Genomic DNA, 19,896 nt, shown 5'->3' on the forward strand with positions numbered 1-19,896 from the left:
CTGGGGTATTTTTTAAATTCAGTTTAAAAAATTATCTTAGCATACCTGTTGTCTGTAACAGTCCTTGCGGTCACTCTGCGGGCTACTGAGACAGGAGGGGGTCTCGGTGTTGTTCTGGCACGGACAACCCGTACCGTCATGCTCATTGCACGTGTCTGCGTGGCCATTACATTGACACCTGGAATTATTAGAATATTTATTTATATTATGAATTTCATGTATTTTATTATCATTCTGTGTAGTTAAGTTTCTGTCTATTTGACTCAGACTTTTTATCGTCCTTTAGCTCTCTGGGGTTCTCCTGTGTTTGGCCATTGCCTATCTAATTGGGTGGATCATAAAAATGTTTTGTATTATTTATTCGTTAAACACTTGTGGAATTTATACCGAAACCGCTATCTTGTTTTGAAGCAAATGCAGTGCTGATGATTCAAACTTAATGGCAGTGAACCATTATTTATCATGTAGGATATGTTCCAGATCAACTCTCACTAGGTAGAACTTTATTAGGGCCCGAGCACTAGGCGTGCGAAGGCCCTATTGTTTTGCAAAGGATTATATAAAAAAAAAAAAAAAAAAAAAAAATTTAATTTTTTTTTTCAGGGCAAATGAAAACGGCCAATTTGGAGGCCTGAACATGCACGAAAAGTCACCAAAATTTGCACATACGCGCGGAAAATTGTAAATTTTGATAATTTTGCAACGTTGAAAAAAAATGTTACAAAATGGCTCAGTGGCGCCCCCTTGAAATTTTTAATTTGGCCTATAACATTAGGGTTTGTCAGCGTAGAGCGACGAAATTTGGGGAGTCTATACCTTGTCCAAAACCGCTCCAAAAAAGCATTTACACCCATATTCCAAACCCAACAGGAAATCGGTTATTTTGGATTGAATATGAAATTTTTATCGATTTACAGGGTGCACATTTGAGACCTTTTCGTCGAGGGAGTTAGTTGGATCATCTTCAAATTTGGTGAGACTGTTCAGGAGACATATGAGATCTTAAGTTTTGAAAATGGTGCGTTTTCATTCACGGGTCTGACCTGGGCGTGGTGCCAAAGTCGGCCATTTTTTCGGCAAAATGACAAATTCAGTAAATGACTAATAGTTCCTTGACACAACGTTCAATCTTTTTCATATTTGGCATGTATGTGCGGTATCCCACCCTTAACACGACTGCATTGAAATATTATCCATTAGGCCTAGCGCCCCCTAGTGAGAACAGGAAATGCCTTTTTTTTACGAGACAGGTTCCTCCTCCAAGGGAAAAAAATCTGTTGACCTTAAACCTGCATCAGGAGAGCCTTAAGACCTGTGTTCAGGTGCCTGATGAAAAATATTGAGGTTTCATTGAAGCGGCGGGGTCCAAACAAGAAAGTGAAAATGACCGTCAACAATTTGTCTTGCTAAAAACTTTGAACAGTCATAACTCGGCAGATATATAACATTTCTGCGCCAAACTTCCCGTGCTTTTTGAGAGTCATACCCTGAAGAGTCTTGTAAGGGTCATTTGCATCAACTCTACAGTGCCAACTAGTGGCGACAGAAAGGAGTCTTAAAACAGGCCTTTCCTATTGAGTTTTATCAACGTAGAGTTATGAAATTTGGGGAGTCCATACCTTATGCAAAACTGTTCCCAAAAGTCTCTTGCACCCATTTTCCAAATCAAACAGAAAATCGGGTATTTTGGATGGAATGTGAAATTTTTATCCATTTGTAGTATAGTTTACATTTGGAGGCCTGAACATGCACGAAAACTCACCAAATTTTGCACATACATGCGGCTTTGTGTGGATTTCGATAATCTTGCCACATTACAAAAAATGTAACAAAATGGCTCAGTGGCGCCCCCTTGAATTTTTCAAAAAGGCGTTTCCTATTAGGTTTTTTTAACGTAGAGCAATGAAATTTGGGGAGTCAATACCTTGTGCAAAACTGCTCCAAAAAGTCTCTTGAACCCATATTCCAAACCCAACAGGAAATCGGGTATTTTGGATCGAATGTGAAATTTTTATCATATAACAGGGTGCACATTTGACACCTTGTCACAGAGGGAGTAAGTTGGATGATCTTCAAAATTGGTGAGACTATTCAGGAGACATAGGAGATCTAAAATTTTCAAAATGGTGCGTTTTCATTCATGGGTCTGACCTGGGCGTGGTGCCAAAGTCGGCCATTTTTTCGGTAAAATGACAAATTCAGTAAAAGACTAATAGCTCCTTGACACAACGTTCAATCTTTTTCATATCTGACATGTATGTGCGGGATCCCACCCTTAACACGGGTGCATTGAAACATTACCCATTAGGCCTAGCGCCCCATAGTGGGAACAGGAAATGCCTTTTTTTATTAAACAGCCTCCTCCTCCAAGGAAAAAAAAATATTCACCTGAAACCTGCATCAGGGGAGCCATAAGACATGTGTTCAGGTGCCTGATGAAAAATACTGAGGTTTGGTTGAAGCAGAAGAGTCCAACAGGAGAAGTGAAAATGACTGAAGCCATTTCGTCTCACCACAAGCTTTGAACAGTCATAACTTCTACAACATATATGCGCCAAACATCTCGTGCTTGTTGAGTCATACTCTGAAGGGTCCTGTAGGGGTCATTCGCATCAACCCTATAGCGCCAACTAGTGGCAATAGAAAGTCACTCATTTTTCTAATGTATGTCCAGTTCTTTTCAGGTTGGTCATTGTAGTTTCAAGACCTTTTGAAATACTTATTTTACGGCCCATGTCCACATGTCTCTGTCTGTTGCCGTGACGACCCTTTATTCATTCCTTTTTTGTAGTACTTTCTCCAATAGGGGTTTTTATCTCTTAGGTGTGTGAAAGTAAAGAGGCAACTTTCGAACATGTTAGGTTCTAATGAGATGATTAGAGAGGACGATCTGCCACCACCCTGACCTGCACACTGTCCGAGTTGCGCTAGATTGCGAGGGCCCGTTCAGTCCTGCTTGCAGGCCAAGTTGCTATTGATTTTCATCACACCATCTTTACGTGTCTCCACTGCTTCTGTTATTGGAATGCGGTTACGAATGAGTGGTAACAGTTTACTGGGGATCCTCAGTTTAGGACATACTGTACTTCTAGCACTATGGTGTCAGTATAAAACGTAAATGTACAGGGAAAGAAATGCACTGTAATATTTAGGGGTGTAACGGTACACAAAAATCTCGGTTCGGTACGTACCTCGGTTTTGAGGTCATGGTTCGGTTCATTTTCGGTACAGTTAGAAAACAAAATGCAAAATATAAATGTGCTAGTTGTTTATTACACACCTTTGTGCTTTCAACAATAGGAACATTAGCCTATACAAAGCTAGAATTCTGCTCAAAAAGTAGCGGGTATTTAAAGATAATCCAACAACAATTTGCCTTTCAGACCCCGCGTATTGGTCAGCTTTCTTTCTGAAAGAAAGAAGAAAAAAAAGAAGTCCTGTGCTAAAGAGAAAAGCAATCCCAATGACAAAGATTTTAACATGTATTTTACAAATGAAATGCCTCAATGAATCATTTTTTTTTCTTATGAACGGTTTTCAAAAGCTTTATTGGTGGATTTTCTCCAGTTAAAGCGCCACACAGAAATTAATAAATTTAATTGTGTAAGCAGGATCTGTGTATTATTCTTATTATTTAATTATAGGTGTTTTAGCTCATTTCAATTTATTTTATTTAAATGGGCTGTTATTTATTTTATTATGTGAATTATATTTTACAAATGTGATGTAGTATTCATTTATATTGTAAATTTTATGTTGTATAACTTTAGTTCCTATGTGAATATTAGTTCCTACTTGTTTTGTTGTGGTAGGAGGGTTTTGTATTGAACACGGGGCCGTATTGGTTATTATTATTGCAGAGAAGACAGCAGTAAATCAACAAAGACAAGTCAACGGTGCCCCGATCTACCACTCAATCTGATGGACTCAAAAAGTGGGTTACAATTGCATATTAGTCTGAAAATCGAGCGGATCCACCGTATTTTTACACGAGTGACTTCCGGTCTGCCCGATCCTAGCTACCGATAGTAGTATTGACGCAGGAGGGTCGCGTCTCACGTCAAATAATAAATTCTGCCGTTCTTTTCGCGTGCGTCATGTTGAGCCGCTTCTGGGACGCATCTAACATGCGGCCGCACTGCGGCTGGTGTGCATTGGCTGATTGACTTTAACGCCCGCGTTTCACTGCGTTCTCGCGGCGGCCACGTTGTCGCGCAGTTGACGTTTCTGGGTTATACTGTCCTACCGTGTTGGTCCTCATAGTAGAGAAGACGGAATAAATATAATCCACACAAAGAAACTGTACCCCGATCGACCCACAGCCTCGAAAAGTAAGGGTTACATTACGTCAGAAACTCGTTTGGTACGCCTCCGTTCCGAACCGAGCACCACATACCGAAACGGTTCAATACAAATACATGTACCGTTACACCCTTAGTATCGCTTATCTTCAAGAGAATAGTAGGGGTCCTGGCACCTATCCCAGCTACCTATGGCCAGGAGGCGGGGTATAGCCTGAACTGGTTGCCAGCCAATCGCAAGGCACGTATAGACAAACAGCCATGAACGCCTACAATTTTTGTTTAGGGGATGCGCAAGGAAGCCCGAGTAAGAGTTTTCCTTAGTAGGGATGCACCGAAATAAAAATTTATGGCCGAAATCGAAAAAACAAGGCCGAAACCCACAACTGAAATAAATTATAATACCTTGCTATATCTAAAATTAATAATCAATAATTAAATGGCTGGATCATTTTTTGTGCTTTGACAAATTTGTATAAATGTTAGCTCCCTTGTTGCTTCTTTAGTGTTTGTTGGCATATTTCAATCAATTACATTTTTTATCTTGTAAAATAATAGCCCCTGTATTCTAAGTCACTTTTCTCAATGTCTGTTAATCCTATAGTATAAACCAACGGTGGCTACTCACTTCTCACACTTCCCCTGAAGCAGGAAGAAGCCACTGAGGCAGCTCTCACACTTATCGCCAACGCTGTTGTTCTGGCAGTTGACACATACAGCATTCTCCTCCGTGGGACCCTCAGACACCCAGTTATGGATCTGTTAAAGAGGGCAGAATCTTAAGGTAATAATAATTAGGGGTGTGACAAAATATCGAAATGGTGATATATCGTGATACTTTGTATCCCAAAAGGTTATCGATATGCTCCTGCAAGAATCAAGATGTTGCTTTAAAAAGGTGTCAATGTCTATTAAAAAAAATCAAATCAAATAAACAAACAAATAAATAAAATAACACAAGGAACCAACAAGTTGCTACCAAAATCTTCCACCATAATAGTGTCTCAGTTAACTCTAAGGCTGCCTTGACAGTGCTAGACACCCAATCCATTTAGACTGGGAACGTTCGTTAATTCGAAACCAGAGCATTCAGTCATTCTGTCAGATTTTCAGGGCATTTACAGGTCACTTGCTGTTCATTATAGGGCATTTCCAGGTCATTTCCTGTTGAGTTTGAGTCGCTGCCTATTCATTTGGGTGATTCCCAGGTCACTTCCTGTTTTGTAACACAAAATAAACAGGAAGGGATCCATAAAATACCCCAAAATCAACATGAAGCAACTGAAAATCAACAGGTAAATGACATTAAATGGCCCAAAATTACCTCATTGCCTGGCATTGGTTGCCACTGATGGCCATTGACGTTCAATCCGTTTGAAGTGGGAGGGATGGCAGCGAATGAACAAATGTTCATTCACTGCCACCCTCCCAGTTCAAATGGATTGGACATCTACTCGTGATAAAGTCATTCCAATTCACAGCAGAAGCTTGTTTTTCTGTTTATTAGTTGTTTTTAGAATATGCTAGAATGATTTCTTGACCAATGCATCGATGATCGTTGTGTTGCCATATTGTCAGATCATCGTTATCGTGAGCTTTGTATCGCAAACGGTATCGTATGGTGAGGTACCAAGAGGTTCCCACTCCTAATAATAATCATCCTTTAGTTTTTGAGAAAGTCCCAATTTGCTGTAGCAAAAAACAAGCAAGTCAAGTATTTACTTCAATTGGTCAAGTAATAAATCAAGTCAATCCCAAATCTTGACAAAGAAAGTATGTCATAAAATCATTAACTGAAGTCTGACTTGAGTCCCCTCTTGTAGCGGTAAGACTAGCCACTTACGCTATTGGGCTCGAGAGGAAAGCGGCGCGGGTTCTCCTGGGCTTTCTTGTGCTCGTCACGAGACAGACACAAAGCGCTGTTCCCCCGGCAGAACTCCCGACATGACCGACAAGTGCCACCGCCTTTGCCCGAACCCACGAACAGCGGCTTGCACTTCTCACAATGTTTGCCCTGTAATCATAAATGAAATTATAAAAACACCTAGTGAGTACGTGTTGTGCAAATGTTGTTCACTTACGATGGTGTTATTGTGGCATTCGAGGCAAACGTCAGGCTTGGCGACACTGGCACAGTTGCTATGTTTGTTGCAGCTGCACTGAGAAGAGCAGTTGTCCCCCACGAAGCCAAAGTGACAGCGGCACACGCCAGGGGAAACGCACGTCCCGTTCACACAGCCCTGTGCGCATACTGGCTCACACTGGCCACTCACACTAGATAGAAGATTAAAGGAAAATAACGACAATCTGAATTAACACTGTAGAACAACTGTTAAGACTGAAAGGTTTGCTTTCTGGGATGCTACTGCTAGTCAAACTTCCATAAGATAACGTGAGCTGTGCATCATATGCATCGTATTACCGTATTGGCCCAAATATAAGACAGCCCTGATTATAAGACGTACCCCTCTTTTTCAAGACTCAAGTTTGAAAAAAGACTTTTTTGAACACCAAATTAATTTTTATACAGAAAATAATTCCAGTACATCTGAAACAAGTGATTATAACAATATATTTGAGAGAAAAACCATGCTTATTTTCAAATCTTAATATCGGAACATTTAAATATGTAAACTAAAGTGCAATCAACATTTGTAAATGAATGGCTTCTGGTTTTTGAAATGTAAATAAACCAATCTATTGTGATAAAACAACAAAATTGCAATAACTGCATTAACTATCAAAGTGAAGTCTAACTGTAACTGTAGTCTTGAAACAACTCTGAATAAAGAAAAACATTGCAATAAAATAATGCAAACTGGTTAAACTTGAGAGGAGCTGAGATCTGTCATGACAGAACATTGCTTCAATGATATCTGGCGCCATCTAGCGTCATAAATGGGTATAATGTCTAGACCGCGAATATAAGACGACCCCCTCTTTTTCAGTCTTATTTCAATGCAAAAAAAAAAAGTCTTATATTTGGGCCAATACGGTATTATTGGTTTTAAATGCAGTGGTACCTTGCATTCCAAACAGTTGCTTGTTACTAGTTAAGAAATTGAATATTTCTATTGCTGTCCAGCTGCATTTTCTGAAAAACAGGGAAAAAACCTATTCCAACCCCCCTCCCCAAAAACAATAAAGTGTTTAATGAAATTTAGCCAGACGCAAAAAACTAAGAGGTTCCACTGTAACGCCAGACTTTTTAAAGCGTACGTTTAACGTTTTAAAGCCAGTAAACTCACCTGCTGAGTATGTAGCCCTGTTTACAGGTGCAGTGGTATCCTTGAGAAAGGTCATGACAGTCCTGTGTGCTGTTGCAGTGGTGATGACCGTTTGCACACTCATCCTCCTCTGGACAGTGCAGGAACGACCAGCTGCTATTCCTGAGTGGACACACACCCTCACTCACTCCTTTAAGAAGAATAAAGTATAAAGGGAAAAAAGTTAGCTTGAAATTGGCAGAGCTTATGAAAATCAACTCTTCTCACCATTAAGTCCCCCTTGAAGGCAGTACCCTGCTCCGTTACCCCCCAGCGTGGAGCACCAGCCGCACTGGGGTCTGGCGATGCACTGGGAGCACTGGGTGAGCTGGGAGCACTGGGGAGAACAAGAGTCGCCACCGGAAAGAAGACGACCGCACTGGCCCGCTTCACATCGCAGTGGCACGAAGGAAGGACTCATGCACTGCAAAAATGGCAGAAGACAAGAATAAATCGCGATTTATCTGCCTTTGTCTTTTATACAAAATGATGTTCATATTCAGTTCTTACCTGCTGCAGAGCCATGCTCCACACACAGTGCTGCCAGCCCCCGTCAGATCCTCTGGAGCCCAGACAGAGGCTGCAGTTGAGGAGGGTGTGGCAGGGTGGAGGGCATGGCAGCGGAGGAGACGATTCCACCTGCATTGGCGAAACGTTGAGCAGGGCGTAGCTGAAGCAGGTCCAGTCATATGTGGGGTTCACGCTCAAGATGCGCCGCGTCTCTCCTGGTGAAGAGTTTATCAGAATGAATGTTGTTTTAAGGGGACAATTGGCATATTTATCATGTGCATCCTTGTGAAAAGAATCTTATTTAATAAATAAAAAAAATACACGCACAATTAATTTTTTTCTGATAGTGAAGAAAAATGTAAATAAAAGCCAGTATTTCCAGGAAGTGGCCACCCAACATGCGGGCAGCAATTTTATCAATGCTGGTCCCATTTTAGTCAGTCAAAGTTTAGTATCACAGATGGTCCACCCTTTCTCATGACATCACTTATAGTCATTACATTCAACGCTGCACAATCGTTGGAAGTTGTAAAGCTTGTTTGAACTGAATATAATGCCACTTGAAATATGAAGCATTAAATGCATATTTTGTGGTTATAGTAATATCTTTTTAATTATTGATAATTCTGGGTTAGATAGATTCCGCAATGGAGACGATTGATGTCTAACCATCTCATAACACGGTTCAATGACGTGACGTCATCTGTAGTTAACGTCTGCATTAGATGACGTCATCGAGGAAAGATTGCCTCATTTCTATTCACATATGAGCCTCCTCCTCCTGTTTGTGCGTGTTGTCTGTCCCTTTAACCCCGCTTCTTGTAATTTTTTTTTGCTTTGCTTCTTGGAAATAAAAATACAAATAGAAGACATAATGTTGAGGTATTGATTTATGTATTGGAAAAATCTAGGATGTATAGCAAATACCGTATGTATAGCAAAAAAATCAACTTTTGTTTGGAGACTACGTAGATGACCAAGCCCTAACTATAATACCTGTGCGTTTGAACTGGCGGGTCCACATGCATTTGCCTGACGCTGTGCACTTGGGGCAGTCGGAAGCCTCGCAGCTTGTTTCCGTGCAGTTGCTGGAGAGGAAGATCTCTCGCTGGTTGATGCGACAGTCGTGTTCAGATGTGCAGCTCACAGAGTTGCTGATGCAAGCCCCCTCGGGACAATTGGTGCACCATTTGCACTGGAAAGCAGGCTTAAAAATAAAAAGACAAACAAAAAATGTTTAACACAAATGAGATGTGCAGATTAGAATTACGATCATGTAAGGGAACAACCTGCAATGGGCCGGAGAAAGTTTTTGGGTGACGGGCAAGACATTCGCTGCAGGTTTTAAGTCTGCGGCACTGATCTGGCTGGCGAGGAGTAGGCCAACAGGGGGACTGACCAGAGAAACAACCCATTCTGAGAGAAGGAGAGACAAAAATAACATTCATCATTCACAATACAGTAGATTATTGTCAATTAGTTTTCATTTAAGTATGAATGGTGGATTGACCAGAATCAATGAACACATTTTGCAAGACTTACATTCAATGTAAATAAGATCAACCTTTAAAACACTGCTAATGTATTACCGTTCAGCACTATCTGAAGACGCACAGACCCCTCGGCACCAAACACAGCTGCCAGTGGTGGTGTTGCATGACTCTGGCGTGGCCATTACGGCGCATGGATCAGCGGGCACGGTTAAATTCAGTAGCCGCCCTAAAGTGACCCCGTTGAAACCCCCGGACAAAATGAGACTGCCACCCCAGCTCGCCATGGCAAGAGACACTGAGCGATTGACCGGATCGCCGATGGCAGACTCTGAACGACAGAGATGTTATGTTAGGCTAAGACTGTAATTAGGGAAGATGCAAAAAGACAAAATGACCAACCTGGTTGGATCCAAGTGTTACAGTTGATCTGATACAAGGAAACTGAGTCACTATAATCCTCGAATTCTGTCCGTCCTCCGACGATGACCATGGTGTCTTTCATTAGGGCTGCAGCGTGAAAGAAACGGGAAAGGGGCTGCAAAAGAAATAAAGTGAAATGACAGAAAGAAATAATTGAATTTTTGATGGGTTCTTTAGCTAGTTCAGGTACCTCTCTGGAGTGCCTGCACACTCAGTACTTGTGAAATTAAATAACAGAGTAAACCTTCTCTATCTGTACTTTTGAAAATGTGTCTGTAAGTTAATAATATCAAGTTATCAGGATGAATAAAAAAATACAGATAAATTTGAATTAAAAAACAAATTGAAACTGTTTAAAATTGTGAAGTAAATGCATAACTCACAAATAAAACCCTCTTAAATGGTGGACACATTAATGCATAAGAAAAGTATCCTGTAAAAAATAGAACTTCGTATTAGACATGCTAACTAAAGATGTTAAGTAGCCGTAACTCATATTCTGAAGTTCAAATAAGTAACTTGTTATTCTTAGTAATTCTGACTCATTTATCAAGTAAATATTGTAAAGCTGATTAAATCAGTTGAATTAACTTGCAAGTTTGTGGGCCATATTGAAATTTGTGAGCGAACTGATCAACATTCCTGATGCCTGCAGAAGAGCGCGCTGGCAACTGAAAAGTCAGCCATGGTGTTTAGCTCAGTTGTCTTACGGACCGCTTCAATAGTGGTGACAGAATTTGATCCCGGTTGGAGCAAAATATTATATCTTTGCTTAACCAGAGGTCCAATTTTGTTGAGTTTAAACTACTCCATTGAAGTACAGTTTGCTTAAAATTTTGCATTTACAGGGTTAATTTTTTTTCTTTTTAATTTTTTTCTTCATTTTTTTTTTTAAAAGATATTTTTTTAAAGCGTAAGCTCTCCTTACCTTATTACCCTGTGAAGGTACCAGGAGAGACCATGTAAAATTTGGGTAGAACAGGCTATAAAGCTCTCCCGATGGTTCCACGGCCTCGACATGGAAACGATAACCTCCAAACACGTAGACGGCATCGGTTTGCTCGTGGTAAACGGCCGAGTGGCCGTATAAGCCTGTTGGTGGCGTGCCCGTGTGGGCTACGATGGTCCAATTTCCGGTGTAAGGGCTGAACTCCAACAGGTTGTGGTTGAAGCCGTTTTCCGGCGAGTAACCGCCGATCAAGAGCACTGAGTTGTCACGACGCACCGTCAGTGTGTGGCCCGCCACTGGGGGCAACACTGAGCTCTGTCATAAGGGTTAAAGTCAAACGTAATCATTTTTATTTCACGTACTGCCAATTTTACATGAGAAGACCGTTTCTCACCTTGTGTTCTCTCCAGACCAAACTGCTGAGGTTAAGACTCCAAGTGTCCAAGGCAACTGAGTGCTGAGTAACACCGCCCACTACTAGCATGTTGCTATGACTGGTTCCTGTTTCATAGCTGCCTAGCAGAGCGGCAGCATGGTGATAGCGAGGGGCTGGAGTTGAACCCTCATCTGCTGAACTTGTCAACATTTGGGTCCAACGGCGCTCCAATACAGAATATCTAAATCAAGATGTAAAAAGCTGTTCCTTATGAAAAATTTAAAATTTCCCATGGAGTTAATTTTAGAGATGGACCGATTATTGGCGCCAATATTTGGAAATTTGACGTATATCAATAACAGTCTATTTTTAATGCAACCAGCCGATATGAAAAATTCCATTTAAAATTGGGTTATTTCGGCTTAGCTACTGACGTGCCTTTTTTTCCTGCACTAGTATTCACCCCATCCTCTGATTGGTTAAATGGTAAATACTTGTATTACGCCTTTCCACCTTTTTAAGGCCCTCAAAGCCCGTCACACTATATCCTATTTTACCTACTGGTGACGCAGAACCAGATGCATTGTGGGGTTTAGCATCTTGCTCAAGGATACTTAGATTAGGTCATCAGGGCAGAGAATCGAAACACAATCTCTTGGTTGGGGAACAACTTCTCTACACCTGAACCACACTACCCCACAAGCGGCAGAGGCACAGCCTCCAAAGAAGAAGCTGTCCTCACACACACTGGAGAGTGAGAGGAAAAGTTTTTCTTGTGTGAGAAGCTCCAGACAGAAAATTCACATTCAGGCACTTCTGGAGCTATTATTTTCAATTTGTCTGATTCAATAAACATGCTTTAGACATTTCAATGAAGTTCAGTGTTTGCATTATTATTTTTTATGCCATTTTTAAATATTTTTACAGCAAATGAATATCAGCTCCAAAAATCAGTTACCGGCCCCTTTAACTACTAATTATCGGTATCAGTCAGGAAAAACCCATATCGGTCGATTTCTAGTTCATTTTTTCATAAATTATGTAATAATTCCTCCAGTAGAGAATATTTGGAGAAATACTGTGCAGTACAAATTATTTTCCATAATTATACCTTACTCCATGGTAGTATTGATGATGTGACTGTGTTTACCTGTAAATATTTCCCAGAATGCCCTCAGAAAGAGAGAGTCCTCCGTACATCCAAAGGTTACCGTAAGGTCCAGACACCAGAGAGTGGCCCATTCTGTGGAGGAACCTGTGTGCCTGGTTCTGTGGAGCAAAAGTTAAGTCAAAATCTGTGGCGCTACATGGCATTAGGCGTTCACTAAGTTTTGACTTATGTTGTACCACTGTCAGTTGTGTATCCAGCAGTGTCTCCCATATCAGGCTGTTGGAGTCCCGAGGGACAGCGCAGTCCGAGCCAGCCCAATTCTCTGAGCACACGCAGACTCCCAGAGTCTGAACACAAAACAGAATGGAACAATAAAATATTGCCACTTAATGCCTTCCAATGAATTTTCTCCAACACTTGACCACACAAGAGTGTTGGAAGACCTAGAGCCTCTCACAGCCAACTTTGATGAGTCGTAAAATTTATCAGAATGTTTTGGGTGATCTTGCAATGTAATGGAAAGGCAACAGTTCGTATAAATTAGCTTCATGTGAAAGGTTGTTCAACGTATTTACGGTACCGTATTTTGTGGTCTATAAGGTGCACCAGAATATAATGCCACAACAACAAAATCTTACAAGAAAATTCAGAACTGTGAAACACGAGCACTAACCTCTAAACCACAATACTCAAAAAGAATCAACTTGTGGGAACTCTCTTACTATATTACAAGTTCCTCGGCCCTCCGCGACTCCACAGTCTTGGGGACACACGGGACGATCGCAGTGGGGACCTCCGTATCCCAGAGGACATTCACAAATCCCCCCTCGGCATTGCGCGCCACCAGGACACTGCGGTGACCCGTCGTCACCCTCGTCTAAATTGTCGCGACACCGCCGCACCCAGTATGACGCGTTAAAGCCTTGGGGTTTGTTTGATGACACGTTGGCTTCAAAATAGACAGAGATCACACCTGGGGGATGGAAAAAGGACAAGAGAAGAGTGGAATGTTATCTGATCAGCTGATTTTAAATGATGAGCATATGGGGGTACAGAATACCTGAGGTGGCCACAACAGTGATAGGCTGCGTCCTTGTGGTGCCGCAGAATGCCCCGATCAAATTGTGGTCTGAATGTACAACGCCATTGTCCAGGAAACGAGGAAGGCCATCAAATACATACACATAAGAACTCTGCAAAAACAAATAAATAAATAAATGCATTTATTTATTCTTAAATCTGAAATTTCTGTTTAGTTCTGATTGAACAAATAGGCTCACAGATAGACATGTGCCGATTAGCAGTTTCTAGGTATACCGTGGTATGAAAACGTCACGGTTTTGAAAACCGCAAAAATTTTCTGTCATGCCGTCGCTGCGGTATTCGCTATTTTTTAAGTCCCGAAAATGGAGGGAGAAATCCCTCACTTCCAGCTGCAAGGCTCAACCCTCTCCCACCGGTTGCTGCTCAGTGTCAGTGAGTCTGCTGTGCTACACGATAGCAACTGAAGCTCCTGAAGTTTTTCCCCACATAGAAGAAAACGAAATTGCTGGTATGGGAATACTTCGGCTACAGAAAGGTTACAGGTTACACCGCCGCTTAGAGGAGGAGGGCCAACCGACATGTAAAACATGTTTGCGGAGGGTGGCTGCCCGAGGAGGCAATACCTCCCAATATGATTTCACATTTATACAAAATTAAAGGTAAGTAAACATTAAGGGTGTAATGGTACATGTATTTGTATTGAACCGTTTCGGTACATGGTGCTTGGTTCGGAACGGTGGCGTACCGAACGAGTTTCTGACGTAATGTAACCCTTACTTTTCGAGGCTGTGAGTCGATCGGGTCACAGTTTCTTTGTGTAGATTATATTTACTTAGTCTTCTCTACTACAATGACGACCAACACGGTAGGACAGTATAACCCAGAAACGTCAACGGCGCGACAACATGGCCGCCGCAAGAACGCAGTGAAACGCAGGCGTTAAAGTCAATCAGCCAATGCACACCAGTCGCAGTGCAGCCGCGTGTTAGACGCGTCCCAGAAGCCGCTCAACACGATGCACGCGAAAAGAATGGCAGAGTTTATTATTTGACGCAAGACGCGACCCTCCTGCGTCAATACTACTACTGATAGCTAAGATCGGCCAGACCGGAAGTCACTCGTGTAAAAATACGGTGGATCCAGTCGATTTTCAAACTAATACGCAATTGTAACCCACTTTTTGAGTCCATCAGATCTCTTGAGTGGTAGATCGGGGCACAGTTGACTTGTCTTTGTTGATTTACTGCTGTCTTCTCTGCTATAATAATAACCAACACGGCCCCGTGTTCAATACAAAACCCTCCTACCACAACAAAACAGGTAGGAACTAATATTCCCATAGGAACTAAAGTTATACAACATAAAATTTACAATATCAATGAATACTACATCACATTTGTAAAATATAAACACATAATAAAATAAATAATAGCCCATTTAAATAAATTGAAATGAGCTAAAACACCTGTAATTAAATAATAGGAATAATATACAGATCCTGCTTACACAATTAAATTTATTAATTTCTGTGTGATGCTTTAACTTGAGAAAATCCACCAATAAAGCTTTTGAAAACCGTTCATAAGAAAAAAAAAAAAAAAAGATTCATTGAGGCATTTCATTTGTAAAATACATGTTAAAATCTTTGTCATTGGGATTGCTTTTCTCTTTAGCACAGGACTTCTTTTTTCTTCTTTCATCCAGGAATAAAGCTGACCAATACGCGGGGTCTGACAGGCAAATTGTTGTTGGATTATCTTTAAATACCCGCTACTTTTTGAGCAGAATTCTAGCTTTGTATTGGCTAATGTTCCTATTGTTGAAAGCACAAAAGTGTGTAATAAACAACTAGCACATTTATATTTTGCATGTTGTTTTCTTACTGTACCGAAAATGAACCAAACCGTGACCTCAAAACCGAGGTACGTACCGAAACGAGATTTTTGTGTACCGTTACACCCCAAGTAAACATTATCATGAAAGTTTCCCACCAGCTACGAGAGTTAACTCAAGTGTGTTTAGTGTGTCTAGCGGTGGTAAAACGTGTTTTCTTTTTCTCTCTGGCAACTGTCTGTTTTGAGAGAGTGTGTGTGTATAATGTAAACACGATACGGGTCATACACATGTGCTTTTTATGGAAAATAACTCAATTACTTTTGTTCTGATGGTAAAAATGTTGAGCTGTGGCTGTGGGTTTACGCTCACTTGAAGGACTGAATTTATCTTAATTTTATGAAGAATATTTTAGTTATTTTTTGTTATTTTTTAATTGTATTTTAACTTAACGTTATATTTATGTTCCAATCTGCTAATATGTTTGGAAAAATAAAAATCCTGTCCAATGGAAAAAAAAAAAATTAACCCAGATATCTCAATGTAACACATTTCAGAGCTGCTATAATAATAATACCGAGCAATACCGTGATACCGTGAAATTTTTGCTTAAGGTTATCATACAGAATCTCATACCACCACGTGCCTACTCACAGATATGCCATTGTCAATAATGCGAGTTCAATGTCGTTATTAAAAAGGCAGCGGACCAAACATCTTTTACTCACTTCACAATGGGTATGGGAATCTGGATGCAGTGTGAGGGCAACCGGTGGACACGGCTGCCTGGGCAGACACGGTGCCAGGTTCTGGGTCACCAAAAGGACCCACAGGCAATGGGAGAGTCCACCTTTCCCCTCCGTGCCACTCCGCCAACCCAGAGAGGACGAGAGCGGTATGGCAGGGGATGAGGTGGTGGAGGAGAGCAGCACAGAGCGGCCCTGGCACTGGCGATAGCATGTTCCATTGTTCCTAAAGGAGAGAACAAACATGTCGGTATAACACAGCTATGATCTACTACTTTGAGGAATAGAAATCAACCAACAATCTGGAATCTTAACCATTTATAGGGCACTCATTTAGGTAGTTGGCTGCCATTGACAATACAATGAGTAAATTGTGAATATTGTCTTTTTTTCTTTTTCTTTTTTTAAATAACAAATAAAATCGATAACTGCAAGTATTCTCTTTATTTTTAATACATAAAAATTTTTTTTTTTTAATTAAAGATTCAACGTCTCTTGCGGTCATTCGGGATTCATAGAACAGTAGTTACATACGTAAATTTCGTTACTAATGCCATTTTTTATTTATCAACTGTAAATTGTTATTGAGGGCCATAACCAGAGTGTATTTCTGTTTTTCATTTTATTTTTTTTAAATCAACATTTTATTCATTTATAATTAATTAGTTCATTAGAACAAACAAAAAAAATAATAATAATGATCAACAATTTCAAAAATAATCAGGGTTACTATTGCATATTTTCAAATATTGCGGGTGGATCTGGAACATAACCTCAGCGATAAGTAGGGATTCACTCACTGTATTTTTTTTTTGTACTTACCTTGGGTCACCGTAGTAACCAGGCAGGCAGGACTCACAATGTGGGCCGTGGGTGTTATGTGTGCAGTAGCACTGGCCAGTTTGATTGTGGCAGTACCCTCGTAGCAAGTCGCCGTGACCGTTACAATCACACTGCACACAACCGCCGCCACCGGCCAGGGCTGAGCCGAAGCTCCCTGGGCGGCAATGCTCGCAGTGGGGTCCTGTAGTCCAGTCTGAAAAAAGAAGCCAGAGAGGATTCAGTTCAAAGGATCTCAGTGAAGGGAAATAAAGTCATGTCATCTTTTGTGATTCTACCTTGGCATTCATCACAAATCCCTGGCGCAGTAATACAGGTAGAGTGAAAGTTGCAGCCACAGTCCACATCACATTCGACGCCACTCAGGACCAGAGTGGCAGGATCAGAGGTCCAACCAAGTGAACATTCACATTCGAAACGCGGACTGCCGCTGCACTGACCTTCTCGGCACTCATTGTAGCATCTGCAGATGAAGGAGGTTTTAGGTGAAATATCTGGCTGCTAACGTCCAACCTCCAGGACTTTTTAATAGCGTGTACGAAAATGATCCAAAATAGGTTTAATCTCTGGAGATTAAACCTATTTTGGATAATGTGGCATTCCCTATTAACTGGATTGTTATAATTTAGATTTTCTTTTAAAAAAATTAAAAATAATTTAAAAAATATTTTATTTATTGACTGCCATTGACAGCTCTAGGCGTTCCCAGCCCTCCCAGTCAAAATGGATTAGAAGTCTAGCTTCGTCAGTGGCAGCCAATTGGTTCACTGACTGCCCTATTAAGGGCTTTTGAAAACTTTTTAAGAACCCTGATTACATCTCTCCTTTAAGATTGACAAGGTCTTACGTCTGGTTGCAGTGCAGAGTGCCATCCCCTGTGTAACCTCGCTCGCAGTGGCACTCAAAAGAGGTGGGAGTGTTGATGCAGGTGGCAAAAGGGTGACAGTTGTGGAGTCCCAGGCGGCATTCTTCAACATCGGGGCAAGTGGGGTAGGACCACACAGCGTCTTGCTCTTCATGCTCCATGTGTTCCAGCTCCATCTCCATCTCCAAAGGACGTGGCGGGGCAGAAGTCTGCGGCTCGGGGCTGGAAAAACAGAAATCAAGTGAGCGGAGTTGCCTTATTTACACAGTCCTTATCCATAAGACTGTAATATTTTTACTTAGCAATCCGGGCTTCAGCTACAGCAACACTACAGTTAAAAACAGATGAGTCGTCCATTCCAGCCCAATCACCTCTCAAACATCTACAAAAGTAAAAGAAAGAAAGACAATATGAAACAATGACATTATCACACTACTTCATCTTTGCTGTCAACTCCACTTACTTTCCAATTGTAGGATTGTTGTAGTCACCACACCATCCGCACTGGAACGTCCGTAGGCAGTCGTTGCATGTGTTTAAGGTGGAACATTGTTTGCATTGTGGAACTGAATGCACACTGACAATTCAGAAAAATGGCAAAATAAGATTTCGGATTAAATCAAAGTTTGACAAAGTATTGTTGTGTAATCATTACCTGTCATACCAGTCCCTGCACTCTCCATAGGGGTATTTAGTGAGATAGGCAGCGAAATAAAAGCAGGTCTGGGCAGACTCGCACCAAGCACACTGGCTGGAGTTTGATAGGCACTCGGAACAAGTCTTGCGCCTTCATGGAGAAAACAGAAACACCAATAGTTTGTTTTAAAATAGTTATGCTGATCATTCAATAAAGACTACTATTATTGTCCCCTCACTGGTTGCAGACTCTTGGACAGCCTGCTGGGTGACGTATGGACCCATCTAAACGTCCTCTCCTGCTGCACTGGTAGTCACCCTTCTTGCTGGAGTTGATCTGCCATTCGCAGTAAGGGTCCTGCAGAAGGAAAATGTCAAGTTTTGGAGAAGGAAGACAATTTTTTCTGAAAATGAACATATGATACATCATTATATAGAAAATACTTTACTTTTTGTATTGTTGTAGTGTTACAACTTTACACTGTTTAACTTTTTGCTTCGTATTATGGTTATAAAAAAAAAAAAAAAAAAAAAAAAATTGGATTCATTTTTTTTCTGTAAAAGTTGTGACTTTTTTGTTCCTATTTTCCATTTGAAACACTACAATGTAGAATTACAAATTGAAGTATTTATCTGTAAACCGAAAATTTTGCGACGTTAGTGTTGCCATCTTCAATTTAAAACTTGATCATTTATATAAAAAATTAAATTCAAGTTTATAACTCTCAATGTTATGGCTAAATGCTTACAATTAGGACTGTTACTCCTAAAATACCAACTTTATACTAATACAAATATTCATATAAAATTGATGACTTTCTCTAACAATCCTTTTACTATATTCTCATAAAATATCACTTTTTCCTCTCCTATTTGATATAATTGGAAAAGTGTTATCCTTGGGATATTCCACAATAGCACTTTATTCTCAAAAGAAATATGATTTAGCCTGATATTAGCCAGAATTACAGTATTTAATTATAGAATCTCAGAAAATTGAGAATTAACTTTAAGTCTCATTCATTCGGTCTTGCTGTATATTTATCACTTTGAAAACGCGTCATGGATTGATGGATTTCTTGCAATAACAGTAATAGTTTGACGTTATTCATGTTAAAAAAAAATTATATATTTATTCGGACTTATTCTCACGATACATAGTAATTTCGTGTGTGTGTGCTCAACCTTGTATGTCCATGAACACACACCTGAGTGCAAGCCGAGCAGTCCCTGTACTCTTCACAAAGGGTGCAGTGCTGGGGTGCTAGCAGCAGATGGCGCTCAGCCAACTCTCCAACTCCCTCTCCTAGCTCCTCTTCTGGACATGGCTCCAATTCGGGCCTGTCCCGAAGTAGGCATCGGGAAAGAGATGGGCACCAGCCACAAGACTGATCCGACAGACAGGCCAGACAGGACATGTAGCTTGAACAGAAACCTGAGCGGTACGGCTCCAGGAACAGGAAGGAGATTTCCTAAAGTTTAAGAGGGATAAATTAGACAAAGTTG

General features: G+C 40.8%; 1 protein-coding gene across 1 annotated transcript in view; it reads right to left on the bottom strand.

Moving 5' to 3' along the window:
• The window catches only part of megf8 (multiple EGF-like-domains 8), a 52,207-nt gene that overhangs the window by 4,027 nt on the left and 28,284 nt on the right, over nucleotides 1-19,896 (bottom strand). The window contains exons 17-42 of the mRNA XM_057834202.1: nucleotides 19,599-19,862; nucleotides 18,630-18,748; nucleotides 18,410-18,541; nucleotides 18,218-18,331; nucleotides 18,053-18,136; nucleotides 17,737-17,976; nucleotides 17,168-17,352; nucleotides 16,872-17,085; nucleotides 16,032-16,275; nucleotides 13,487-13,619; nucleotides 13,149-13,399; nucleotides 12,663-12,773; nucleotides 12,466-12,584; nucleotides 11,334-11,556; nucleotides 10,919-11,254; nucleotides 9,970-10,105; nucleotides 9,667-9,898; nucleotides 9,367-9,493; nucleotides 9,074-9,284; nucleotides 8,078-8,292; nucleotides 7,796-7,991; nucleotides 7,550-7,718; nucleotides 6,383-6,575; nucleotides 6,145-6,315; nucleotides 4,930-5,060; nucleotides 46-178 (exon numbers count right to left, since the gene is read on the bottom strand). Coding sequence (XP_057690185.1) covers nucleotides 46-178; nucleotides 4,930-5,060; nucleotides 6,145-6,315; nucleotides 6,383-6,575; nucleotides 7,550-7,718; nucleotides 7,796-7,991; nucleotides 8,078-8,292; nucleotides 9,074-9,284; nucleotides 9,367-9,493; nucleotides 9,667-9,898; nucleotides 9,970-10,105; nucleotides 10,919-11,254; nucleotides 11,334-11,556; nucleotides 12,466-12,584; nucleotides 12,663-12,773; nucleotides 13,149-13,399; nucleotides 13,487-13,619; nucleotides 16,032-16,275; nucleotides 16,872-17,085; nucleotides 17,168-17,352; nucleotides 17,737-17,976; nucleotides 18,053-18,136; nucleotides 18,218-18,331; nucleotides 18,410-18,541; nucleotides 18,630-18,748; nucleotides 19,599-19,862 — 4,683 coding nt within the window. The remainder of the gene's footprint in view (nucleotides 1-45; nucleotides 179-4,929; nucleotides 5,061-6,144; nucleotides 6,316-6,382; nucleotides 6,576-7,549; nucleotides 7,719-7,795; nucleotides 7,992-8,077; nucleotides 8,293-9,073; nucleotides 9,285-9,366; nucleotides 9,494-9,666; nucleotides 9,899-9,969; nucleotides 10,106-10,918; nucleotides 11,255-11,333; nucleotides 11,557-12,465; nucleotides 12,585-12,662; nucleotides 12,774-13,148; nucleotides 13,400-13,486; nucleotides 13,620-16,031; nucleotides 16,276-16,871; nucleotides 17,086-17,167; nucleotides 17,353-17,736; nucleotides 17,977-18,052; nucleotides 18,137-18,217; nucleotides 18,332-18,409; nucleotides 18,542-18,629; nucleotides 18,749-19,598; nucleotides 19,863-19,896) is intronic.

Source organism: Corythoichthys intestinalis, chromosome 4 (genome assembly GCF_030265065.1).
Source record: "Corythoichthys intestinalis isolate RoL2023-P3 chromosome 4, ASM3026506v1, whole genome shotgun sequence".
In the NCBI taxonomy this organism is placed as follows: Eukaryota; Metazoa; Chordata; class Actinopteri; order Syngnathiformes; family Syngnathidae; genus Corythoichthys; species Corythoichthys intestinalis.